Source organism: Gossypium hirsutum, chromosome A04 (genome assembly GCF_007990345.1).
Source record: "Gossypium hirsutum isolate 1008001.06 chromosome A04, Gossypium_hirsutum_v2.1, whole genome shotgun sequence".
Lineage (NCBI taxonomy): Eukaryota > Viridiplantae > Streptophyta > Magnoliopsida > Malvales > Malvaceae > Gossypium > Gossypium hirsutum.
The window spans coordinates 77,173,755-77,198,300 of NC_053427.1; the positions used below are offsets into that span (position 1 = coordinate 77,173,755).

The 24,546-nt window shown below is 33.0% G+C and overlaps 2 protein-coding genes across 3 annotated transcripts; one reads left to right on the plus strand and one right to left on the minus strand.

The window, feature by feature from the left end:
• Positions 1-17,735: 17,735 nt before the first annotated feature.
• LOC121228086 (uncharacterized) lies at positions 17,736-18,475 on the minus strand. Its single transcript, XM_041111223.1, has 2 exons — positions 18,346-18,475; positions 17,736-18,130 (listed from the first exon to the last, which is right to left on the minus strand). Exons 1-2 carry the CDS (start codon positions 18,473-18,475, stop codon positions 17,736-17,738), a joined length of 525 nt encoding a protein of 174 aa, XP_040967157.1.
• Positions 18,476-21,942: 3,467 nt separating this feature from the next.
• Positions 21,943-23,901, plus strand: LOC107948593 (PHD finger protein ALFIN-LIKE 1). Of its 2 annotated transcripts, XM_016883204.2 has the most exons (5): positions 21,952-22,141; positions 22,210-22,242; positions 22,428-22,650; positions 23,073-23,193; positions 23,373-23,901. In XM_016883204.2, exons 1-5 carry the CDS (start codon positions 22,057-22,059, stop codon positions 23,622-23,624), a joined length of 714 nt encoding a protein of 237 aa, XP_016738693.1. In that variant the 5' UTR covers positions 21,952-22,056; the 3' UTR covers positions 23,625-23,901. The 2 variants fall into 2 exon arrangements, with proteins under 2 accessions (XP_016738694.1, XP_016738693.1); XM_016883205.2 differs by lacking the exon at positions 22,210-22,242 and having other exon boundaries at positions 21,943-22,141.
• Positions 23,902-24,546: the final 645 nt, after the last annotated feature.

Here is a 24,546-nt window from a genome sequence, read left to right on the forward strand (position 1 = left end):
CCGATTTACTAATCGGATTCCATTAGTCCAATTTTTGGGGTGTGACATGGATCATCCTTAATCCCTCAAAAAATTTATTTGTTCCTTGAATTCCATGTATTCCACGAAAGCTAAGCCATGAGGCTAGTTTCAAGGAAGCCACCAAAGATTGGCAAAATCATCATTCACTTTCCCCCACTATGTAACAGTTGAACAAAACCCATTAGAATTGGAGTATGATGGAAGGAAGATGCTCTCCATGAAACTTGAGTAATGAGACAAAAGAATAATATGTGCTCAATCAGTTCATTTGCCTTTCCACATCTTGAACATCCTTGATTTTTTATGCTCAATCTTCTGCTTATATTCTCATTCGAATCCAATGAATTATGGCAAGCTCTCCACATGAAAGTTTTGATTTTTTGTAGAGTTTTTAGCTTCCAAATAGAGGACCATTTCAAATTATGCTAATTCAATTGGTTGTTCATGCCTAGTGGATTGTGGCGTAGTTTCGACACTAATCAAAATGTGGTATCCCAATTTAACATTGTATGCCTTATCTATCTCCAATTTAACATTGTATACCTTATCTATCTCAATTCGTTGCAGCAGATTAAACTACTTTCTCTACTTACATAGAAAAGCAATTGAGTTATTTTTTTTTAGTTTGCATTTTTAGTCCTTAGATAATAAAATGAGAAATTTCGATAATTTATATGACCTTGTGGGCCAAAAGAGGCCTAAGGGTAGACTAACATGTTCGGTGAGTGTCTAGGACATTATTCGGAGGCAAGAAGTCAGTGCATTGCCCACGATGTTGCAACATGAAGCTAGGATGTCACAATAAAGCAAAAGAAATATAAAAGGAGTGGATTGCCTTTGGTGTCGCGACATTACCATAAGGTGTCGCAACACAACCTTGAAGACATGCCTAAGCCAGTAGACTGCTAGAGGGTGTTGCGACACCAACCTGACGAGGCCAATTAATGAGCTAAGGGTGTTTTTGTCCACACAGCAATCTTTAACGCCAAATAGTCAGTCGAATTAGGTCAATAATCGATGGCTAACCCTAGGCTTACAATTAAGATTGCTCTGCATAGTTTATGGAAAGTTTTTACTTAGTTAAATTTCCCATTTCTTGTTTAGTTTTATTTCTATTTGTAATTTAGGTTTGTTTTTAGTTGTAATCGTAGTTTAGTACTTATTTCTTTCTTTGTAGAATCCAGCTTGTGGATCTATCAAACTCTTTGGTGGATTCTCATTCTCACATTATAAATACATATCAGGACTTCTCTTAAGTCTTTTTTTGATCTATTCTTAATGTTTATCTCTTTAATCAAGTCTATGATGTTTTTTAAATCCATGGGAAACTAATCCGGTAATGGGAGATTAATGAGTGGATGTGGGATTAATTAAATTCTATGTAGGGTTTCCTAGTAGATTAGCTAGTTGGGGTAGGAATAACTTAAAACCTTAGGCTTGACGACCCTAGGAAGTCATATAGGTGGGAATGAACCCAAAATTTGTATTTCCTATCTGTGAAAACCTTACCCTAATCCGCTTTGGAATATAAGGTCGAAAGATAAGTAGTTCTTGCTGACTCGTTAGGTTAATGGGAGGTCAAGAGGCCCTGGTATGTTAATGACTAGTTGATTGGGTAGAACCCGAAATAAGAGTTAAGTATGAACACTGAAGCAAGTTAGTCTTCTTTCATTAGATTTGATAAAATCAATAATTTGTTTTCCTTATTTGTTATTATGTTCTCTTAGTATATTAATAAATTATTCTTTTCCATCACCTTGGCAGTAATCGTAATCTAGTTTAAGTAAATTAGTAATTAGACCCATTATAGTAGAAATTAGGATTAGTTTAGCCTCCCCTCTCTTGGGTATGATCCTCGTAGTACTTCCATACTTCGTTTGATAACTATATTACAACCTGACCCGTATACTTGCGGAAACTGCCTGAAACTTATATTTGGTTGCAGTATTCACATTCTAGACATTAGTACACCCGAAGCCAGTCAATAGCCTTGGCATCACTCTCATTGAAAAATGAGTTTAAAATATCATAATTCCAAATTCTTTTATTCTCTCAAAAAAGATGGTTGACCAATGTAGGACATACTTGAGGTGGTCGAATTGAGGTGACTTTGAACGAGGGGTTGGAGAGGATCCATTTCTCCTCCCAGATAAGAATATCCTTCCCATTTCCAACATTCCATCTAATAACTTTTTTAAGGAAGTCAAGGCCTTCCATAATGCTATTCCATGCCCAAAAAACATGATTTTACCCTTTTTGTCGAAGAAATTGTAGCATTAGGAAAATAGATGCTTTTGAATATCAATACAAATTTTGACATTGGATCTTAAATTAGCCTTCAATCTTGTTTGGCTAGTAAGGCCACATTAAAGGCTTAAAAGTCCCTAAATCTCATTTCTTTTCTTTTTTTTTCCTTTTGGATTTCGATTCTTTTCCAAGACATCTAATGTATTGAGCTTTTAGATTGATTTGTCCTTAACCACCAAAACTTGTTAAGTGCCAAGTTCAATTCATTGCATACTATAGCTTGAAACTTGAAATTTTGAATAATATTGATTGACATGGCTAAAATGACAGCTTTGATAAGAACTTCACACCTCGCTTGAGATAAAAATTTTCCTTTCCACCTTTTAATTCGGTTGGTAACATTCTCCTTTAGAAAATATAAAGCTTCTTTTTAGCCTTTTCCCCATATTAACGACAACCTCAATTATTTTGATCTCTTATCCATTAAAGCCATCCTAAAATCCCCAAAAATGTTAATTTGAATTATGGCATGAGTGTTAGGGGAGAAGAACACTAACAATTTTTGTAGATTCACAGTTTGCTCACTTCCATTTTGGAAAAGTCAATGAAATGATGAATAGCGGTAGCATTTTCAACATCTACTGAGCCAAATAAAAGACAACCATTTGCAAATAATATATGATCAAGTGACGGACATCTACACGTGATATGAAATACTTCAACCAAACCTGAATTTTCAACCTTGTCAATGAGTTTTGAAAACACATTAGCAATCATATCAAAAAGGGCAGTGATAAGGAATCCCTTTAGAGTGGCCCTCGTTCAGGCTTGACCATACCAACTGCTTCTCCATTAATCATAAACGAGAGAGATGTGGTAGAAATAAAATAAATGGTGAGCTTGATCCAATAATCACGGAACCCTATTCTAATCATAATCCCTTCAAGAAAGTCTCATGAGACATTGCCATAGGCTTAACAAAGTTGAGTTTTACAACTCTAACACATTTCCTGCCCTACTTTCTTTGTTTTATAGCATGAAAAGCCTCATGTACAATCAATATATTCTCTTAAATTTATCATCCATGTTTGAAGGTAGACTGAGTTAGAGAAATGATCCTTGGGAAGATGCTTTTCATCCTTGTAGCAAGGATTCTTGCCACTATCTTATACATGAAATTATAGCATCCAATTAGTCTATAACCATTCACTCTTATGAGATTGAATGTCTTTGGAATAAAAATTGCGTTGGTGGCATTGATCCCTTCTAGCAGGCTTCCATTAATAAAAAAGTTCCTCACTAGGTCGCAAACCTCATTTTTAATAGTATTCCAATACTTATGATAAAAAATTCTAGGAAATTCGTTCAATTTAGGGGCTTTAAGATCTCCTAAATGAAAGGTCGTCTCTCGAATCTCATCTTTGGAAATTCTCCAAGTCACTATTCATTCTATGAATGATTAGTAGTTTAACAACTTCTAAGGCTTTTTCAATCCTTTCCTCCACACGTTCTTGAAAAGAAAGTCAAAATAATTTAGAAAGATCTTTTTAAGCAGTTTTGGGTCGTCTTCCCATTCCCCATTATCCTGCATGACTCTTGGGATTGCGTTTATTCTTCTGTGATTGATTGTAGTCGTATGAAAAAGTTTGGTTTTGCAATCACCATAGTTCAACCACTTAACCCGTGAACGCTGATGCCAATATAATTCATCTTTCCTCCATAAGTCATCGAGTTATTTCTTGAGATTCAAAATTCCCTGTTTGAAAATTGTTGTCAGTTGTTAACTTTGATACTTCTCTATTTTATTTGTTAATCTTTGAATCTCCTTTTTTGGGTTTCTAAACTTCTTTTTGTTCCAATACATAAGTCAAACCTTGGTGGGTTTCATTTTCTCATTAAAAATATTATTTTTGTATGATGCTAATTCCTTCCAAGAATTCTTGATTATTCTGTCCATCTCAGCTTATTCTAACCAATTGGACTCAAAATGGAAAGCCCTTTTAGATTTTTTGAGGGACTTTATCTACATGACAATCGATGTATGATTAGATTGGATTGCTGGCTTTGCTTTCCCAAAAGTATTAGTGAACAAGAAACTCCATTGAAAGTTATGGAAAATCATGTCCATTTTTTCATAAATACAATCACTACCAATTCTATTGTTAGGCCAAGTGAGTCCTCCACCACTAATTGGCATTTCAAATAAGTTGCAATTTTCAATCCATTTAGTAAAGTCCTCCACCCCTAACTTTTTCATTTTTTGATGTTGTCGAATTTAAATCTCTTATGCTACACTGTAACATTTCTTCATCTTGGTTGAGATTAGTGATCTATCGTAATTTGATATGTCAAATTAACTCTCTTGAACACTTAATGAGCTTGTTTTCAAGTAGCTTACAAGTCCTTTTAATGATTTTTATCGATTATTAGATTTTAGTGTTAATGATAGTTTTTCTTATATTTTACCTTATTTTGAAACCCAATTTGGAAAAATTTCATTGGGAGTCCAATGATTGATTTGAGCTTATATAGGGAGATGACTAAGGCTAAACATTAAGGAGGATCTCAACTATTCTGGGGGTCGCGAAACAGGTGCAAATGTGTCGTGACACTGACCTTCCATCATCCTGAGGAATTGAACTTCAATGAAAAACCAACTTGGAGAAACCTGTCGGTGAAGTCGCGACACTAAGTGTGTGGTGTTGTGACACCAAGCCCGTGAAGGAACCTAATGCCACTGTTGTCGAGGTCGCAGCACTAGCAAGGTTGTGCCGCGACACCAAGTGCCCCTAAGCCAAACTCATGCCCACTATCACAGATGTTGTAACACCAAAGCTTAAGTCTGATGGGTGAAAAACTACAGGGGCAATTTTGTATCTAAACAAGCTTAAGTCACTTTTCATTTAAAAGCCATAATTGTCAATGTTAGGTCAAATACTTTGTACTTATAAATATCACCTTATATAAACTATTTGGGAGGCTTGGCTAGTGTAGAAAGTGAGGTTAGACATTAGATAATTTGTACTCTTCTTTTCGTAGCTTAGGTTTTCATTTTTATTTTCTCGTCTTTTTGTTGTAGCATTTTTTGTTTCTTCATTTTTGTTGGAACCTTGTAGATGGATATAGTGATGTTCAAACGATCAATTCGATTAACACCCGAACCAAATTACTATTAACTAATTTACCCAAAATGTAAAAATATTTAACCATTAACCGAATCGCATTTTTTTTCAAATACATTAATCGAACCGAAATATTTCGTTAATTCAGTCGATTAACTAAATTAACCAAAATTTATATGTTTTTGTCTTTTGGTTAAAATAAGCATGAAACATATAAAAATACATTGCTAATGTTCATTTTCTTTTATTTAATAGTTTAAAAACTTTTAAATGGAGCTGAAAACAATAAATAAGATATTAAAAAGTCTACATAAGTCTTGAAAGTTAACAATGGTAGCACATAATAGTACTCAAAGTTAACAACAACAACAACAACAACAAAGCCTTCAAAGTTCAAAATAACAACATAAAATGTCAAAAACAACTTGGAAATCTAACAACAGCAGAACAAAAGTAGCTAAAAAAAATACTCCAAAAGCAACTAAAAATAAGTCACAAAAGCAACATATAACTAAAATGTAATAGTCTTTAATATTCTCTATTTGCATCCATTTGTTCTCCCCAAAAGATCTCCATTTGCATTATCCCTACAAAATATGTGCAAAAAATGAGCAAATAATATAAATATATGCATTTAAAAATCAAATAATATAAACAAAGAGATTGATTGTAAGTTAACAAGAATAAGATAGTAAGCATACCCTTTACCTGTTGAATTTCCAAAATCTGTCAAACTAGGAGGTGTAACACTACCCTTAATAGATGTTGGTTCGATGGACATTCTGCAAGAATAAAAATTATACAATAGATTAAAATTTATTTATATACAATATATAAATGGATTAAAATGTATGCACATTTATATACATTTTCATACATTCTAGCCAATGCATGGCAAAAAAAACAACCATTTAATAACTAAATTTTACATTTTATTAATTAAATTTTAAATAAAAAAATACTTTGAATCCAAAATATAATTAAATTTTATACGCTTGAATGTCGAAACTCGAAATGGAAAGGAAAAGGGTGTTGCTGTCGAGTTGCGATGCTACAAGTGCAAGTTGAAGCTTGAGTTGAACTTGAAAATGAGTAGATAGTAAGCATTAAGCCAAAAGAAAAGGAAAAAAGGACAACAAGAAGACCAATTTGATTGCTAGGGGTTTGTTTTTGTTTCAATTTCACTTTTAAATTTATTTTTTTGTTAAATTTTTAATTTTAACGTTTTTATTATTATTTTTGGGTCATTATTGGCTTGTTACGTAAAAAAACTTACAGTCCATTAATTTCATATATTAGGTTATCTTAATTATTTCTATATTGGGGGTCAACTATATATATTATATATAATATATGTTATTTATTTTGGTTAATTGGCTAATTCGGTTAATTACTTGATTTTGAATCAAATTAATCAATAATCGAAATTTCAAAAAATCATTAACCAATCTTCGACCGAACTAAATTCGACCTCCGAACAATTAACCTAATTAGATCCGTTCGGTCTGTTAATTCGATTTTAACCAAATTGTGAACATCCCTAGATGGATATGGATTAAACTCAAGCGCTTCATCGGATTTTTATCTATTAATGAGCATTTTCTCAACCCTTATCTTTTATATTTTATGTCTACATGTGTTCGTTAAAATGTTTGTGTGAAATTTAAGTTTAATCATGTGCTGAATCATTTTATTGGTCGATTGATGTGTGGGTTACCTAATTAAGTTATTATCTATGTCTTGATTAGTTGTTTGTTCAAGTGTATTAAATTTCATATTAGACTAGAATTGACAACTCTAATGGAAGATTTGGATAGGCGAAACCGAGAGGAGACTCTATTGTATAGGACTTTGATACATTTGTGCCGAATAGAAAGACCAAGAGGAGATTTATATGCCTAAGTGAGACTGAGAGGAAAGCTTAACTGATATCTTTTAGTTTTGGATGAGACTGAGAGGAGATTCTTAGCTAAGAGTGGCAAACAATATAATAATTAGAGATTTATTAGCTTAGTCAGTAATCCATGAATCATTCGACCATCAATTCAATCCATTTGCATTGTTTCTATTAAAAATGAAGAAAGTTAGTTTGGCATATTATTTTTTAATTTGGTTTCACTAATAATTTTCGACTCATTTAGATTAGTAATTGGTTAACTCATAATTAATTGGATAAACACATTTACCAATTTGACAATCTTTTGGGTTTGATCCTTGGAATAATCCAAAGTACTCCATTGTAACACTATAAATATTACAATTGACCTTTCACACTTGCAGATACATCGCTTTAATTCTGATAGTTTTGTATTGATTTTCAGGCTTAACACACGCACACCAAGGCACGATCAATTAGCAATATTATCTAAAACAAGCTTTTTGTTCTCTCTTTGTGGACAACCATACACGAAACTGCATCACCACTTTTTCTAAGATTTGTTGGAAAAAATTCAATTCAAAAACAATTTTCTTACACAGCGGAAAATAAAAATTTTGAAAACCGAACCGATTTGTGATTTTTATATCAATAAACCCTAGAATAAATTCACACCACTCTACTAACATTTTTTACTTTTCTTTGTGGTTTCAGTGTATGACTCAAAGTAGGGGCACACCTATAGAGCCATCTACTGATCCAAAGAGAATTATTCGTAGAAATCAACTATTGAGATTGAAATACACCAAGAGAGGGGGTGAATTGGTGTTTTAAAAGGTTTTCGGGAAATGGTAAAAATCAAACGACTCAAGAAATTATAATGGTCCAGCCTCAATTGCCTACATCCACTAACTTAGATTTCCTCAACTAAGGATTTCCCAAATCCACTAGATTTGAACCTTTAAGGACAATGTTTAACCTTACAAATCCCTATCTTTTCAAAGGTAAGATAGAACCACTTCCTCTTAAGGTTTTCTACACAAAACTTCAAATAACACCTCACAAATGAGAGAAAAATAATTATGAATAAGATGATACCTCTAAAAGGTAGATAATAAAAAATTAAACACTTTCACACAAAGTTACAACACTTAAAAGAATACAAAAAACTTAATCCACAAGTGCGTAAAATAAATGTTTAGTAAAAGATTTAGAAAGATTGGAAAATTGAGTTCTTGTAAGTTAGACACTTGTTTCTTGTGTTTTTTTTACTACAATGGGGAGCCTTGACCTTGTATTTAAGTCCTCTAACAACCTTGTGGTCGTTTCTTGCCGTTAGAAACAAATTGTACTGATAAAAGTATTGGTAGAAGCAGTCTGTAGCTTCGTTGTACCGATAAAAGGAATATTGTATCGGTAGAAGTCTTTACAAAATATGATCGTTGGGCCCGTTCTATCGGTAAAAGTTCTCTTATATCAGTAGAACTCTAATGGTTTCATTTGGTATTGGTAGAACCCATCAAAATATCGGTAGAAATGCAAGGGAGGCTGAAATTTGACTATTGTTTTGACTTGTTTCAATAGAAGTCCTCAATGTAGTAGTAGAAATCTGGTGCTTTCAACTGGTAACGGTAGAACCCAGCAAAGTATCAATAGAAGTGCAGGAGGGGCTGAACTTTGGCTACTATTTTGCCTTGTTCTGATAGAAGTCTTGAAGTTATTGGTATAAATCTAGTTGTATCGATTGATCGAACTAGGGTATCGGTAGATCTCTCAGGCCAAAACTACTTTGCACACTAGAGTGAGTTTAACCTATAGAAGTTTGGGTTTTATCGGTAGAACTCCTAGTTCTACCAGTAAAATTCTATAGCTTTTTCAAAATCTTTTCATCTTGAGTTCTACTAATACTTGTCCACCTAAGTATTGGTGGAAGTCCTTCAGACTTCAAAAACACATTAAAAGATAAGTTAATTCAAGGCTTTTTAACAATTTGTTTTGTCCAACACTTTGAAAATAATTTTAAGGACTTATAAATAATTTTTTTCAAATTTAAGTAGGGGATTTTTAATATTCTTTTTATTATATCAAAATACTAGAAAAACTAGAGCTAACAATCTACCCCCTTTTGATAGAACAAAAAAATTTTGAAAAATTTTGCTAACTCCGCCTATCTTAAATATTATTTTCAAAATAAGCTCCCTTTTTGAAAAACAGATATTTTAGTCGTCATTTCATTTAAATTTCCAACTTAAGAATTTCGCTTTAAGATTAAGTTGAAAGAATTTTTTTTGGTGCAAATTTTGCATTTTTCTCTCCCTTTTTGTAATATAAAAAAGAATGTCTACTTGAAAAACTAGGGGAATAATTACACATTATTTAAGCATATGGAGACATAAGAATAAAAATAAAAACAAAAGAAAAATGAAACAACCAAAGGCAATGAAAAGAAAAACATATGCAACCAATATAAATATCCCAAATATCCAAAGAAAGACAACCAAATAATCCAAAATAGTGATATAATCCAACCAAAAAGCATATAAAAGGCAATCAAGAAGTGAGGTCATAATCGTCCAATGGCGGGGGAAATTAAGAGGCCAACTCATTGATGCACTCGTCTAATTGAATGTAGCAATTGTCGAAATGGGGAGTCAATGCATTAAATTATGCATCAACTTGCAATGATAGTCCATTGATCGCCTTGAGTAAACATAAGGTGTGTGGGGATGGCGGAGCGAAGAGAGTTGGATAAGCCTCATGCAGATACCTAGGAGCATCGAATGATTGTGGAGCGGCCAGTGGAACAGTCGATGCTTGAGCTGCTGAGGATTGGCGATCTAACTTGTAGACCAAATTTCCTTGACCATCAAGCTTCTAATTACAACTATGAGCTGTCGAGATATCAATAAAGGAGTTTATGGAACGACCGGGGTCTACACTTACGTTTATTCTAAGGGTACAAAAAATATGACAGAAGAAAGTATCGTAACATAAGGTTTTTTGCTAGACATAGGTAACCTAACAATCTCGAGAAGATTTAGAAAAATAATGGAAGCTAAGTTGAGGGGATGGTCAGTTCTGAAGCAATGCCACATCCAATAATCAGTGTGGCGAAAGCTAAAATTTTTATTGGTTGGGGAAACAATCCATGTGAAAATTAGATGGAGGATGTGATCATGAATGTCCATGTCATTGCCTACATAATCATTGGGCCTAGTTAAAGAAGTATTGTATGAGCCGGTATGATGTTCATCACCCTCATTGGTGATAAAAAGGTAAGAAGAGAGGGTTTCGACCGAGATAGTAATCTCTTGGCCCATGACAGAAGAAGTAATGGATTGAACTAGGTGGGTGGTCGAGTTGTGTTTAAGTTTGGCGTTTGAGTAAAACGCCCGAACAAGGTTGTCATAGCAAGGGCCCCTAAGTTGGAGACACTCGAGCCAAACCCAATCGCAGAGTTGGTCAAGGTATTTGAACTGAAAAGTATTTGCTTAAAATTTTAGGTCAATGGGACGAGATATTTGAACGGTATGGGTTGCAAAATAGGTGTTAAATTTTTCGAGGGCATCGTTTTCCTCGAAACAGTTAATTATAGAAGGGTGATCTAAAGGAGCGGAAGAAGACTCACCTCTAGCGCGTTTAGGTACGGGACGCTTATGGGATGTATGGGGAGGCATGTTATCTAAGGATAGGTAGACTAAGCTTTAAAAGGTCAGTTTAAGAAGTGCACATGTAGAAGAAAACAATAATACAAACAATTGGTATCCCCAACAGCAGTAGATGCAAATTTAAAAAATTGATGCTGTGATGATTTTTTTCAAAAACCCTAAAAAATAACATTTAATATCTATAAAAATATACCTAAAAGGACTAAGCCCTAACTATGTTCTTCTAAAACAATTATAATTAAAAATTAAAAAAAGATTGAAAAAAGAGGATTGTAGGGTTTACTCTAAGAATGTGGGAAATGAGGAAAATGTGGGGACTTTTGGTAAAAATCTTGTTGAAAATGAAGTGGGAGGCACATGGGAGACAAGATTTAAGTAAAAAAAAAATGAAGAAAAATGGTGGAATATGGGGTTGGAGAGGTAGGGACCGAAAATGAGGGTTGGGGTTTTGGGAAGAAGACGGTTGTGAAAAAAAAAATTCACTGTTAAGGTATATATATGCCCGCATCTACTGATACTTGTCAACGTCTATCAATAGAAGTTGACAAGTTTTAGTAGAAGTTTACTTCTACCAATATCTCATGAATACAAACCCAGAAATACCACCTAGGCACAATTCTACCGATACATCCCTACGTACTACCGAAACAACTAATTAGAAAATGAAAAATTACAGGGAAAAAGGTACAAAAACAAATAGATAACATAGATAAAATCATATATACCATGTTTAAACAAACATGTTCAAGAAAATCAAGTAAAAACATGCTTGAAAACAATCAAAATATAGAAAATACATTTACTAACATACTAAAATTTAAATCTATGATTCAAAATACTATCCAACTTAATTAATTACTTATTTCAAACATGCGAGAATTAAAAGAAACAAGGAATTTACAAGTTTACAGGTATAATCAAGTAATATACGCAAAGCATGCATAAAACAACACAAGTGTCCAATAATGTCAATAAGATTGTACAAGAAGCTTATGAAGGCATGTTCATTAGTTCTAACTCTCATATAATTATCCAAAATCTCTCATTATCTAAAGGCTTTGTAAAAATATCTGCTACTTGATGCAAAATATCTACAAACTCTAATACTATGTCACCTCTTTGCATATGGTCTGTAATGAAATGGTGTCTTATTGCTATATGCTTTATTCTAGAGTGTTGGATAGGATTTTTGGTTAAGCAAATAGCACTAGTGTTATCACACCTTATAGGAATGTGATCCATATCAATTCCATAGGCAACTAATTGTTGCTTCATCTAAAGAATTTGAGCACAACAACTACCTACAGCTACATATTCCGCTTCAGTTATGGACAAAGCTACACTATTTTATTTCTTAGAGAACCACGAAACAAGCATGTTTCCTAAGAATTGACATGTTCCGGAAATGCTTTTTCTATCTAACTTGCATCCTCAAAAATCCACATCGGATTAAGCATGCAAACTAAATTATTAATCTTTGGGATACCAAAGTCTTAGGTTTGGAGTGTCCTTAAGGTACCTAAAGATTATCTTAATGGCTTATACATGTGACTCTTTAGGGGATGATTGAAATCAAGAGCATAAACAAATACTAAACATTATATCCAGTTTACTGGCGGTAAGATAAAGCAACGACCCTATCATAGACCTATAAAGTTTAGTCTCAACACATTTACCTCATTCATCTTTATCAAGTTTTGTTAAAGTGCTCATTGGTGTTGGTTGAGGCTTCAAGTCCTCCATTTTAAAATTTTTGAGAATTTCCTTGATGTATTTAGCTTGATTGATGAAGATGTCATTTTTAGTTTACTTGATTTGGAGCCCCAAAAAGAAGTTGAGCTCACGCATCATACTTATCTAAAATTCACCTTGTATAATCTTAGAAATTTCTTGACAAAGAAGTTTATTAGTAGCACCAAATAAAATATCATCAACATAAATTTGTACTACTAAAATGTCTCTATCTTTAGTTTTTATGAACAAGGTGGTATCTACTTTGCCTCTTCTAAAGAAATTTTCAATTAAAAATTTGGAAAGTCTTTCATACCAAGCTCTAGGATCTTGCAAATTTAGATTTTCAAAACTGGGAGGTTATTCAACATAAAATTCTTCATTTATGAAACTATTTAAAAATGCATATTTAACATCCATTTGAAAAAGTTTGAAATTGTTTGAACATGCAAAAGCTAATAACACCTTATTGGCTTCTAAACTAGCCACTAATGCATAAGTTTCATCATAGTCTATACCTTCCTCTTTGCTATATCCCTTGACAACTAATCTAGCCTTGTTTCTAACAGTGTTACCATTTTCATCAAGTTTATTTCGAAAGACCCATTTAGTTCCTGCAGTTGGATGATCACTAGGTCTATCAACTAAATTCCATACTTGATTTCTTTCAAATTGATTTAATTCTTCTTGCATATTCATTGTAACACCCCTAACCTGAATCCGAACGTCGGATTAAGGCTAAGAGGTATTACCGAACTAAACATTTAATTATCTCATTCACAGTGTCAATAAACATAAACAGAGATCGAGCTAAAATACATACTGATATTTAAGTTATACGCCATTTTCGTATAGCCAAAATATTTACAATTTCAAAACATAGTTATCATCAGCCTAACCTATACATGCCATATCGAGTCCAAAATATAACTATACCAAAAAGATCGATAGTGTGATGAACTGCTGATGATCCCCGAGTCGGTGGCCAAAATCAACAATCTATAAAACAGAGAAATAAAGAACAGAGTAAGCTTTCAAAGCTAAGTAAGTTTTAAGCATCACAAACAATTAAAGACTTATCGAAAAATCAAAACATTCATTCACACTTAAGTATCATTCTTTAGTACTAATAATTCACAAAAATCATTGACTGAATGTACATGAGTACATAAAGAAATTTTGACATATAATTCATATACAAATATACCATGACCGATTAAATCATTCTCATATTCACAAATATAACCATCAATAATATTTATATATATATTCTTCTTTGATGCTATTATTCAAAAGAAAACATTTGCAACCAAAAGAATGAAAGTGGCTTATGTTAGGCTTTCTTCCTTTAAAAATTTCATAATGAGTTTTTTTCAAAATTAGTCTAACCATAGCTCTATTTATAATATAGTAAGAAATGTTTATAGCTTCCGACCAAAAATATCTTGGAAAATTATTTTCACAAAACATGATTCCAGCCATTTCTTCTAAGGTCTTATTTTTCCTCACAACAACTCTATTTTGTTGAGGGGTCCTAAGTGTCAAAAAATTGTGACTAATAACATGTTCCTTACAAATCTCAGACTAATAACTCTGAACAAACAACCATTAATCACACACATATTCACTAATCATCCTTTATAAAGTAAAAATACTTACATTACAACAATATAAAGTAAAGATAATCACATTACATGAAAGTAAAAAGGAACTCACCAGAAAAATAACAAAGTCTAAATAGCAGATCCTTTTGCCTTTGTCACTCAGACCTTTGGTAGCATCTTGAGCTAAAAATAAGGTTATTTAAACATATCATAATACTACTTCATCGAATCCAAACACACATGCACAAAATGTTAACACTTAACCCAAAACCAAGATTTCCTTCCTCATACACCAATCTGACTCTTATGCATGCAGAATCGAAAACACGTAAATAGCTTTAAAAATAACATAGGGTTCATCAATAATTACCAAAAAGCTATAGCAAACGTATAAGTTGGTTGACTACAGTGAACCCAACTTCAGACAAGTTTTCTGGACTTTGGTTTTTCAGAAAATGTAAGAAAGATCAAAGAGGAAGATGAACACAAATAAAATGTAACTTATATGTCTAATCACAGAGACAAGGTTTAGTGAAAAAATCAAATAATTCCACTAACACTCTTGACTCTCGTGATTAAGTGCACTTATAAAAAATTAAGTCTTTTCATCTACAATAGCTTAGTACCATTCTAACTAAGTTTCAATTTAACTAACTAAATTTACTTATTTAATAATAAACAAATCCGTTCAATCAGTAAACCAAACGAATTTGTCAAAGCATCTGGGTGGCATAAACTTAACGGAAGAGTCCACTAAACCTCAGATCTTTGCCAACACAGAGAGTCTGCCAAGTGGCACATATAAAGAATTCAGTACTTAATCAAAATAAACAATTAACTTACTCACCTCTACACTTAATTCACCAAAATACTCTAAACAATATTTAAATACCAAGACTTCGTCAAGCGGGTTGTTACAACTTTCCGCCATTTAGAAAATTTCGTCCTTGAAATTCGTACCTGAAAATAATTGAAGATATTGCTCTTTCATTTGGCTTTCTCTTTCCAATATAACTTCTTCTATATTATGATTTCTCCATAAAACTTTCACTAAGGGAATTCTCTTATTTTTTAGCTCTTTTACCTCTCTTGTTAATTTACGAATAGGCTCTTCTTAATAAGACAAGTTCGGTTTAACCTCTAATTCTACAATCTGTTCAACATGATCTAGATTTGATCTATATCTTCTCAGCATATATACATAAAACACATTGTAAATCTTTAAAAGCTCAGGAGGTAAAGCTAATCTGTAAGCTACATATCCTACTCTCTCTAGAACTTAATAAGGCCCTACAATTCTCGGACTCAATTTTCCTTTTTGACCAAACCTAATGATCTTCTTCCAATGAGAGACTTTTAAAAAAATACTTTATCACCTACTTCAAAAGAAATTTCTTTTCTCTTCAGATCTGCATATAGTTTCTGATGATCTTGAGCAACTTTTAAATTACTAGAATAACAAAGACCTTTTCTTCAGTTTCATGCACAACTCAAGACCCACTGACTTTCTTTCACTGAGCTCCATCCAAACACGTAGGTTTTTTACACCTTCTTCCATATAAAGCTTCAAAGGGAGAAATTTTCAAACTAGCATGAAAACTATTACTGTAAGCAAACTCAACCAAAGGAACAAATCTTTCCTAGTTCATTCCAATATCAATTACATAGCTTATCAACATATCCTCTAAAACTTGAATAACTCTTCCAGATTGGCCATCAGTTTGAGGATGAAATGCAGTACTGAATTGTAGTTTAGTTCCCAAAAATCTTTGTAACTGATTCTAAAAATCTCGAAGTAAACCTTGGATTTCTATTTGAAACTATGGAAGATGGTTTCCATGCTGGCATACTATCTCAACAATATAAAGCTTAACTAACTTCTCTAGAAAATAAATAGAATTCACTGGTAGAAAATAAGCTAACTTAGTAAGCCTATCTACTATTACCCATACATAATTTTTCCTTGAAGGACTGATGGGTAAACCAGAAACAAAGTCCATGGTAATTCTATCCCACTTTCGTTCTGGTAATTCCAAAGGATACTTGATGTTCTGCTTTAACTCTTTGACAAGTCAAACAAGTTGAGACATACTCTGCAATTTCTCTCTTCATACCAGGCTACCAATATGAGCTCTTTAAATCTCTATACATTTTAATACTTCCAAGATGGAGTGAAAAATGTCACTAGTGAGCTTCTCTTAACAACTATTTCCTCAATTCACTCCAAACAGGTACAAACATTCTTCCCATGAGAGATAATAATGTTGCCACAGTCTTTCTACTCAAAGCATATGCTAGCACATTTGCCTTCCCTGGATAATGCTCGATGATCATATCATAATCTTTCAGTATTTCTAACCATCTTCTTGGGTGCAAATTTAGATTCTTTTGAGTCATCAAATACTTCAAACTTTAATGATCAGAGAATACATGACATTTCTCTCTATATAAATAATGCCTCAATATCTTTAATGCTAAAACCACTATTGCTAATTCCAAATTATGAGTTCGATAGTTTTTCTCATGAGGTTTAAGCTACTGAGATGCATAAGATATAACCTTACCCTTCAACATAAGTACACAACCCAACCCATTCAAAGATACGTCAGTAAAAACTATATACTCAACGTCAGACTTTGGCTGTGTTAATACTAGAGCTTCAGTCAAAACTGCTTTCAATTTCTCATAACTCTGCTGACATTCATCATTCCACATAAAATTTTCTCTATTCTTCAATAATCGAGTAAGTGGTGATGCTAATATTGAAAATATTTTCACAAATCTTCTGTAATTCCCAGCTAATCCCAGAAAACTACGAACTTTAGATACATTTTTGGACATATTCCACTAAGTATTGCTTTTACCATGGCAAGATCTACTTTAATACCATTACCAAAAATAACAAGTCTCAGAAAATGTACTTTTTTCAGTCAAAACTCACATTTACTAAACTTAGCATACAACTAATTATCATACAGAGTTCTAAGCACAATTCTCAAATGCTCCTTATGATCATCATCATCATTCTTAGAATAAACCAATATATCATCAATAAAGACCATTACAAGCTGATCTAAGTATGGTTGGAATACTTTTTTCATTAAATACATGAATATTGCAGACGCATTAGTCAAACCAAAGGGCATTACTAAAAATTCATAGTGACCATACCTTAATCGAAAAGTTATCTTAGGCACATCATCACCCTTAATTTTACCTGATAGTATCCAGACCTCAAATTAGTTTTGGAGTAAACTGTAGCCCCACATAACTGGTCAAGAAAATCTTCAATCCTAGGAAGAAGATACTTATTTTTTATTGTTACCCTATTCAATTGACAATAATCTATACACATGCGCATTGTTCCATCTTTTTTTTTCACAAACAAAATTGGTGAACCCCACGGTGATAGACTTGGTCTTATAAAACCTTATCTAATAGATCTTTCAACTTCTCATTTAGTTCTTTAAGTTCTAACTAGGCCATTTTGTAAGTAAATAGGTACTATTCCAGGTTCTAACTCAATCGAAAATTCTACTTCTCTTTCAGGTGCCACTCTAGGAAGCTCCTTTAGAAATTCTCTTACCACAAAAACTTGATTAATTTCCTTTCTTGACTCAAATGAATCCATGATATAAGTCAAATAATCATCTGCGCCATTAACAATCATCTTTCTAACAGATACAACAGAGATTATTATGTTTGTCAAACCAGTTTGTATACTAGGCATCAATACCTCCTTACCCTTAGTAGTTTTCAAGCGTACACCTCTAGTATGAAATTCAGCCATAGCATTATGTCTTGTCAACCAATTCAACCCCAAAATAGCATCACATTCGTTAAAACTCAGTAATAACAAATCTGCCAAAATGTATACTCACCAAATACTAATGGACAATTCTTTATCAACTTATTCACCATAGTACTTTAACCCTAAGGATTAGTTACTAACACATTGGTTTCATAATACACTATTTCGAGACTTAGACCCTCTACAACCTTGCTGCAAATATATGAATATGTAGACCCTAGATCTATCAAAGCATAAATACTGATTCCGAGAAAAGAAAATTTACCCGTCATCAACTCAGGCAGATCAACATCATCTTCTACTTTCATCACATAAGCTCGAGTTGACACTCCAGAATTTGGCTTACTAACATTTTTCCTCGATGCTCCTTGCACTAAACCAGACTTTGTTTCCATTCTTGATCTAGTATCTTGTTAAAACTTTTGAGGACCTCGGGTAGACTATTCCGTGCTCGCTTCAATTTTAGATGGACAATCCTTAGCTAAGTGATCTTTGGATCCACATCTATAACATTCCCCTAAGCACTTTTTGCATTCTCCACCATGATTTTTAACACAATAATCGCATACATTACTCATCATTCTAGAACCACCAGAGCTTGCCATCAAAGTAGTTGATCTATTTAATCTTTCACGATCGAAACTTGTAAACTGCAAATCCCTTCTTGAAGCTAGGTAGATCTGATCTCTAGGCTTTTTAAAACTTGCTAGAGGTGAAGGGTTTAACCTTTCCCACTTCATCCTTTCCCTTTCAAGATTCTGACTTCTATCTCTGATGATCGTTTCCATCTTATGGGCCTTAGCTGTCATTATTGCAAGAGTTTTACATTCAAAAGCTACCACTAATGCACGAATTTTATCCCTTAGTCCCCACTCAAAGTTGTCACATGTTTCATTCTCTATCTGAAACATGTTCCTTGCATAACGACTAAATCTAAGGAATTCTCACTCATATTCCATAACAGACATTCTACCTCGTCTCAAATACATAAACTCCTTCCTCATTTGTTCGACATACATCTGGTTTACATATCTTTCCCTAAACTTTTCCAAAAAAAATCTCAGCCAATCATTTCTTCAAGAGTTACACTAACCAAGGTTTCTCACATTTGATAAGTTTCCCCTTTTAACAGTGATATAGCACACAAAAGACTATCCTCGGGAGTACATTTCAATTCTTTTATCACTCTACATAAACAAGATAACCATTGTTCAGCCATAATAGGATCATCACCTTTATCAACAAGAAACTCTTTAGGGCTAAAATTATAATTAAGTTTTGACTCTTCATTTATTAATTACAACACTATTTAATAATTGTGTCATTCCACTAAAGTACCATGATTGAGCTCTCCCTTATTATATATCATTAGGAAATCAACTTAATAAGTGTTTGCCAATGACCTTGTCATAAGAGTGTTACCCTCATAGGATATCCTTAACCTTTTTGGGTTAAATCCATTCATCCAATATAATCATATTTTATGTCATGTTATGCAATACATCATCTTTCAGGAAAAAAGTCAATTGCTAACAAATAGTTATTAAATCATTTTTTCTAGACAAATCACATGTGGTTGCATTACTTTTTCATTTATCATGTAATGTCAATGAGAGGACATCATTTACCCTTTATTGGACTATGAAGTCCACTATTGTAAATGAAGCTATGTTATGAAAAAGTTGTATACCTAACGTACTAGCTTTGCTCTTTACTTATTTGAACTCGAGCTTTTAATACATCAAAGTATATGAGTCATGCACACATAATCAATCACTTAGTCAGGATTGAAATAAGCCACACTATAAACGTCACAAGTGAATTAATCTATAACAATATTTAGAATTAATTCAACTTGGGTCCTATCCGATGTATTATCAATTTAGACAATCACATCTATGCCTCTATTATCTTGTAGGAGTAAACCACTTCGATATCCAAGACAATGTATCTCCCCATTTGGACTTGATAAACGGCTAATAGTATTTTAATCAATATGCTCAATTTTGATTCATCAGACTATGAACCTTTTAGATTACCTACCAAAACAAGTTGTCTTCTTGTATTATGATATATCCACGTAATGCAACTTAGCATTAGTTAAACACTAGGAAATCAATGAGTCAATATTTGCTTACATTTTGCTTTACGTGCAAAAAACATTGAGGACAAATACAAACAATATTAATATGAATAATGGAATTTTATTTAAACCAATTTGTTCCAAAAATACTAGTATAAATGACCAAAAACTACACTTAGGGTACTAAATCCTAACACTAAAATGCAATAAATTGTTTAAAAAAGAATTTGAGATGAAATATCTTGGAAAAATAAAGTTTTGTATAGGAAAGATCAATAGATGTAAGAATTTAAATATTATTTGCAAAAATTTTAAAGAAATTCCATATGGATAAAGCACATTAAATACTCAAATAGTTGTCAGATCACTAGATCTAAGTAAAGACTCCTTTCGTCCTTATGAAAATAACGAAGAGCTTCTTGGTCTTAAAGTATCATATCTTAGTGCTAAAGGGGCATAAATGTATCATGCAAATAACACACAATTTGATACAACATTTGTTGTAAGTTTGTCAGTAAGATTTATCTTTTCTCTAATACACAAGCATTGGAATAGGATTAAGGATATATTTAAATATCTCATAGGACAATTGGTATAGGCTTATTTTATTCAAATGATTCAAAGCCTCAATAAGTTGGCTTTACAGATGTTGGATGTTTATCATATTAACATAGAGATCGATATCAAATGGGATATTTATTTATATGTGAGGGTATAATCATATCATGGCATTCAATAAAACAAATATTAGTTATTGTCTCTTTAAATCATGTAGAAATAATTGCAATGCATAAGGCAAACCAAGAATGTGTTTGGCCATGACTTTTGATTTAATATATCCAGAAGATATGTAATTTAGCTCTACAAAAAAAAGATGTCAACTACATTATGTGAAGATAATGTAACTTATATAGCTTAATGAAGGAGGATACGTCAAAAAAGACAAAACGAAACATACTTCATCAAAATTATCATTCACTAATAATCTTAAAAGAAAGGTGATATAGAAGTTTGATAAATTCACTATAATAATATTTGACAAATTTATTCTTCAAGGCATTACCAACTACAACATTTGAAAAGTTAATTTATAAAATTAGAATGTGTCAACTCAAAATTGTTAAGTGGCATCAACTTTCATGTCATCAACTTATCATATCATCCATCACATCAACACAAAGTTATAGCATTAATGCTTTCACAGAATGTATAATTTGAGGGCTTAATTGATTACTTGTTTTTTTTTTGGCTCAATTGATTATTAAATTATTTATAGCGATTTTTCTTTATATTAAGTATTGAAATTTTAAACTATAGTATAGTTCCAAACAAATATTTTTCAATCTAACTATCAACTTTAGCAATAATTGCCGGCTTAGATAAGAAGTACTTAAAATACTTATAAATCCATACATGGTTAGAAACAAACCATGTCAAATAATTCAAGGCATTTGACACCAAAACGGATGACTTGATTGATAAAATGAGTTGAATGAAATGAAATATTAATCTGAAGATTTAATTGAAAAGCTTTAAAGTTGACGATTAATTTAAAAGTTATTGAAAATAACCCAAATATAATTATAAATTGGATTGCACTCACCATTTATGTTTAAAAAGAATTGTATATCCCTCCATTCAAATCATCAAAGATTTAAATAGAAAAAGCATATGATCTAATCATATATTTCTTTAGTTATGATGAGCCAATAAGGAGCTCCAACACGTGAAAGAAAGAGGAGTGGCAGTAGCAAATTATGGTGACCCCCAGCTAACCTACTCATCTAAATACTAACGGAATCTATATTCAAAGAAAAGAATACTACTGGCAAATTGCTTGCCATTTGTATAACATAAAGAAAAAGAAATTTATTAGGCCATTAATTCCAATCCATGGCTTCCTCTGCTCGAACCGTTGAGGAAATCTTCAAAGATTACACTGCTCGAAGAACCGCCATCCTTCGTGCTTTAACTTTGGGTAATCCTTTCCTGTTTTTCCCTCTCTCTTTATATCTCTTTAACGTTAGCCTTCTTTTCTTCTCTCAGATGTAGATCACTTTTATGGACTCTGTGATCCAGGTATTCCCAGATCTCATCAACTTGTTTCGTCTTTGCATGTCCATTTTTCTCAATTTCCTTTTTAATTCACGTTGCTCATATATAGAAAGAATTTCTGGATACATCAAATTGTAATAATAATAGCAATGAAGTTACTGGAGATCCAAGTTGCTTGATTTACAAAAGCTTTTTTGTTTGGGTTATAGATAGAGAGAATTTATGCCTTTATGGGCATCCGAATGAAAGCTGGGAAGTTAGTCTGCCAGCAGAGGAAGTTCCAGCAGAGCTTCCTGAGCCCGCGCTTGGTATCAATTTCGCTAGAGATGGAATGAACCGTAAAGATTGGTTGTCCTTGGTTGCTGTCCATAGTGATTCCTGGTTGATTTCCCTCGCTTTCTATCTTGCTGCTCGTCTTAACCGTAATGAAAGGTACTACTAACTTCGTTTCTGAGTTTTATTTTGTTCTCATTTTTGGTAGAAATCTATCAAGGAGGGATTCCTTCCCTTTTTCCCACTTCAAATCCGGTGTTTGTGTAATGATGGTTCCCAGGTTTTAGGGTTTAAGCTATAATAACCATTATGCAATACAAGTTTAATAGCTATTCATAAGTATGATAGGTCCTATACGTATGAATGATAATTACTGTATTGAAAAAGTAATCGAGAGGATCTCAACCCAGTTTTTAGATTATGCAAGATTGGAAAGCAATTGCACAAGTAGTTTCTTGTGGTGCTTGGCAGTGTTTGATACTTGATATATACATGCAGAAGTCTCGTGCTATACTGTTTCATAAGCTTCCTGTTTATAGAATATACAATTTATATTTGTTCATTATGATTTTGCTTTACAGGAAACGTCTATTTACTATGATGAACGATCTGCCTACAGTCTTTGAGGTTGTAACTGAAAGGAAGCCTGTTAAAGATAAACCAAGTATAGAGAGTGAGAGCAAATCTCAGGGCAGCACTAAGGTTAATCACTTAAAAAACTTCCTTTCAGGCCTGATTAGTGCAAATTTTGGATTAATTGAGGCATGCATAGCATGATAGCAAGCCTAATAGTCCCTACAAAGAAAGAAAGATTTTCTTGTGATGCAGGGTGTTTGATTGTTTAGTATTTTCTGTTTCCAACTGTGTTCTTCATTTTCTAGAGATCGAGTGATGGACAGGTGAAAAGCAATCCTAAGATTGCTGATGCTGATTACGAGGACAATGAAGATGAACACGGTGAAACACTATGCGGTAGCTGCGGTGGAAATTACAATGCGGATGAGTTTTGGATTGGGTGTGATGTTTGTGAGAGGTGGTTCCATGGAAAATGTGTTAAAATAACACCAGCTAAAGCTGAGAGCATTAAGCAGTATAAATGCCCATCTTGCAGCTTGAGGAGCGGCAGGCACTGATAGTCGGAAATGGTAATAATAGGACATTATCCATCTCAATAGCTGACAAAGTAGCATAGCAAATAGTCGTGTTAGGTAACTAATGAAGTTTATATCATCAAAATGTAAGTTTATGATAGATGATTTGAAGTCCATGGAAGTTCTACTTCCTTAATGATACCTTTATTTGCATTCAACTCATATTAGAATTTGTTAATTTGTAGCAATTTGTCCGTACGCTGGCACATTGAGGTGGTCTTTTAGACCTAAGAGATCGATTGAATTAAAACGTTCTGAAGTTCTACTCTTAAGTAATTACGACAATTTAGGACATCCTTTGATCCTATCAATATGTTCTTAGAGCTTATAGTCAACTCGACCTATTACCGCTCCAACCTCTTTATAACCTCCCACAGATAAGTACCACAAGGCAAATGCTCTTTATAAACTCCCTCAAATAAGTACCACAAGGCAAATGGTCGAGCTATAATAGAGCTATAATAGAACGCCATCCTAGTTGCCCCGATGGCTTTAGCTAAAGAACGCTTGAGATGGACTGGAGTAAAGAGATTCATCATTGGTGGGAGGAAGCAGTTAATAGGCTCGGTCATGAATGATGCTATTTTATTGAAGGTTCAAAGGAAATTTGACGATAAACATCAAGCTCAGGTAAGAATCCTTGAGAAACTTAGCCACCCCTGCCCCCAACAAAAGCTACCGAATCGGTCTACCATATCATCACTGCCTTCGGTCTGTGTGTAGTCCTGAGTCAAATGGAATGGATTTCGGAACCCACTCGGAGGCTGACAAAAAATGAAATAACAACTCAAGCTCTTAAAAAGCCTGGAGTTGAAGATAATTGGCATCATTTAATCCAAATGCCTCCAATGAAAAAAAAAAAAACCTTCTTAAAGCGGAAGAAAATAGCAGCTTTCCCTGGAGT

Bases quoted from the DNA above. Each gene is read 5' to 3' on its own strand.
- LOC121228086 (XM_041111223.1), bottom strand. From the start codon at position 18,475: ATGGAAACAAAGTCTGGTTTAGTGCAAGGAGCATCGAGGAAAAATGTT. The intron at 18,131-18,345 runs GTAAATTTTCTT...ACATTTTGGCAG, and splicing joins TCTGCCTGAGTTGATGACGG to ATTTGTTATTACTGAGTTTT.
- LOC107948593 (XM_016883204.2), top strand. From the start codon at position 22,057: ATGGCTTCCTCTGCTCGAACCGTTGAGGAAATCTTCAAAGATTACACT. The intron at 22,142-22,209 runs GTAATCCTTTCC...TTCTTCTCTCAG, and splicing joins CCTTCGTGCTTTAACTTTGG to ATGTAGATCACTTTTATGGA. The intron at 22,651-23,072 runs GTACTACTAACT...TTTGCTTTACAG, and splicing joins CGTCTTAACCGTAATGAAAG to GAAACGTCTATTTACTATGA.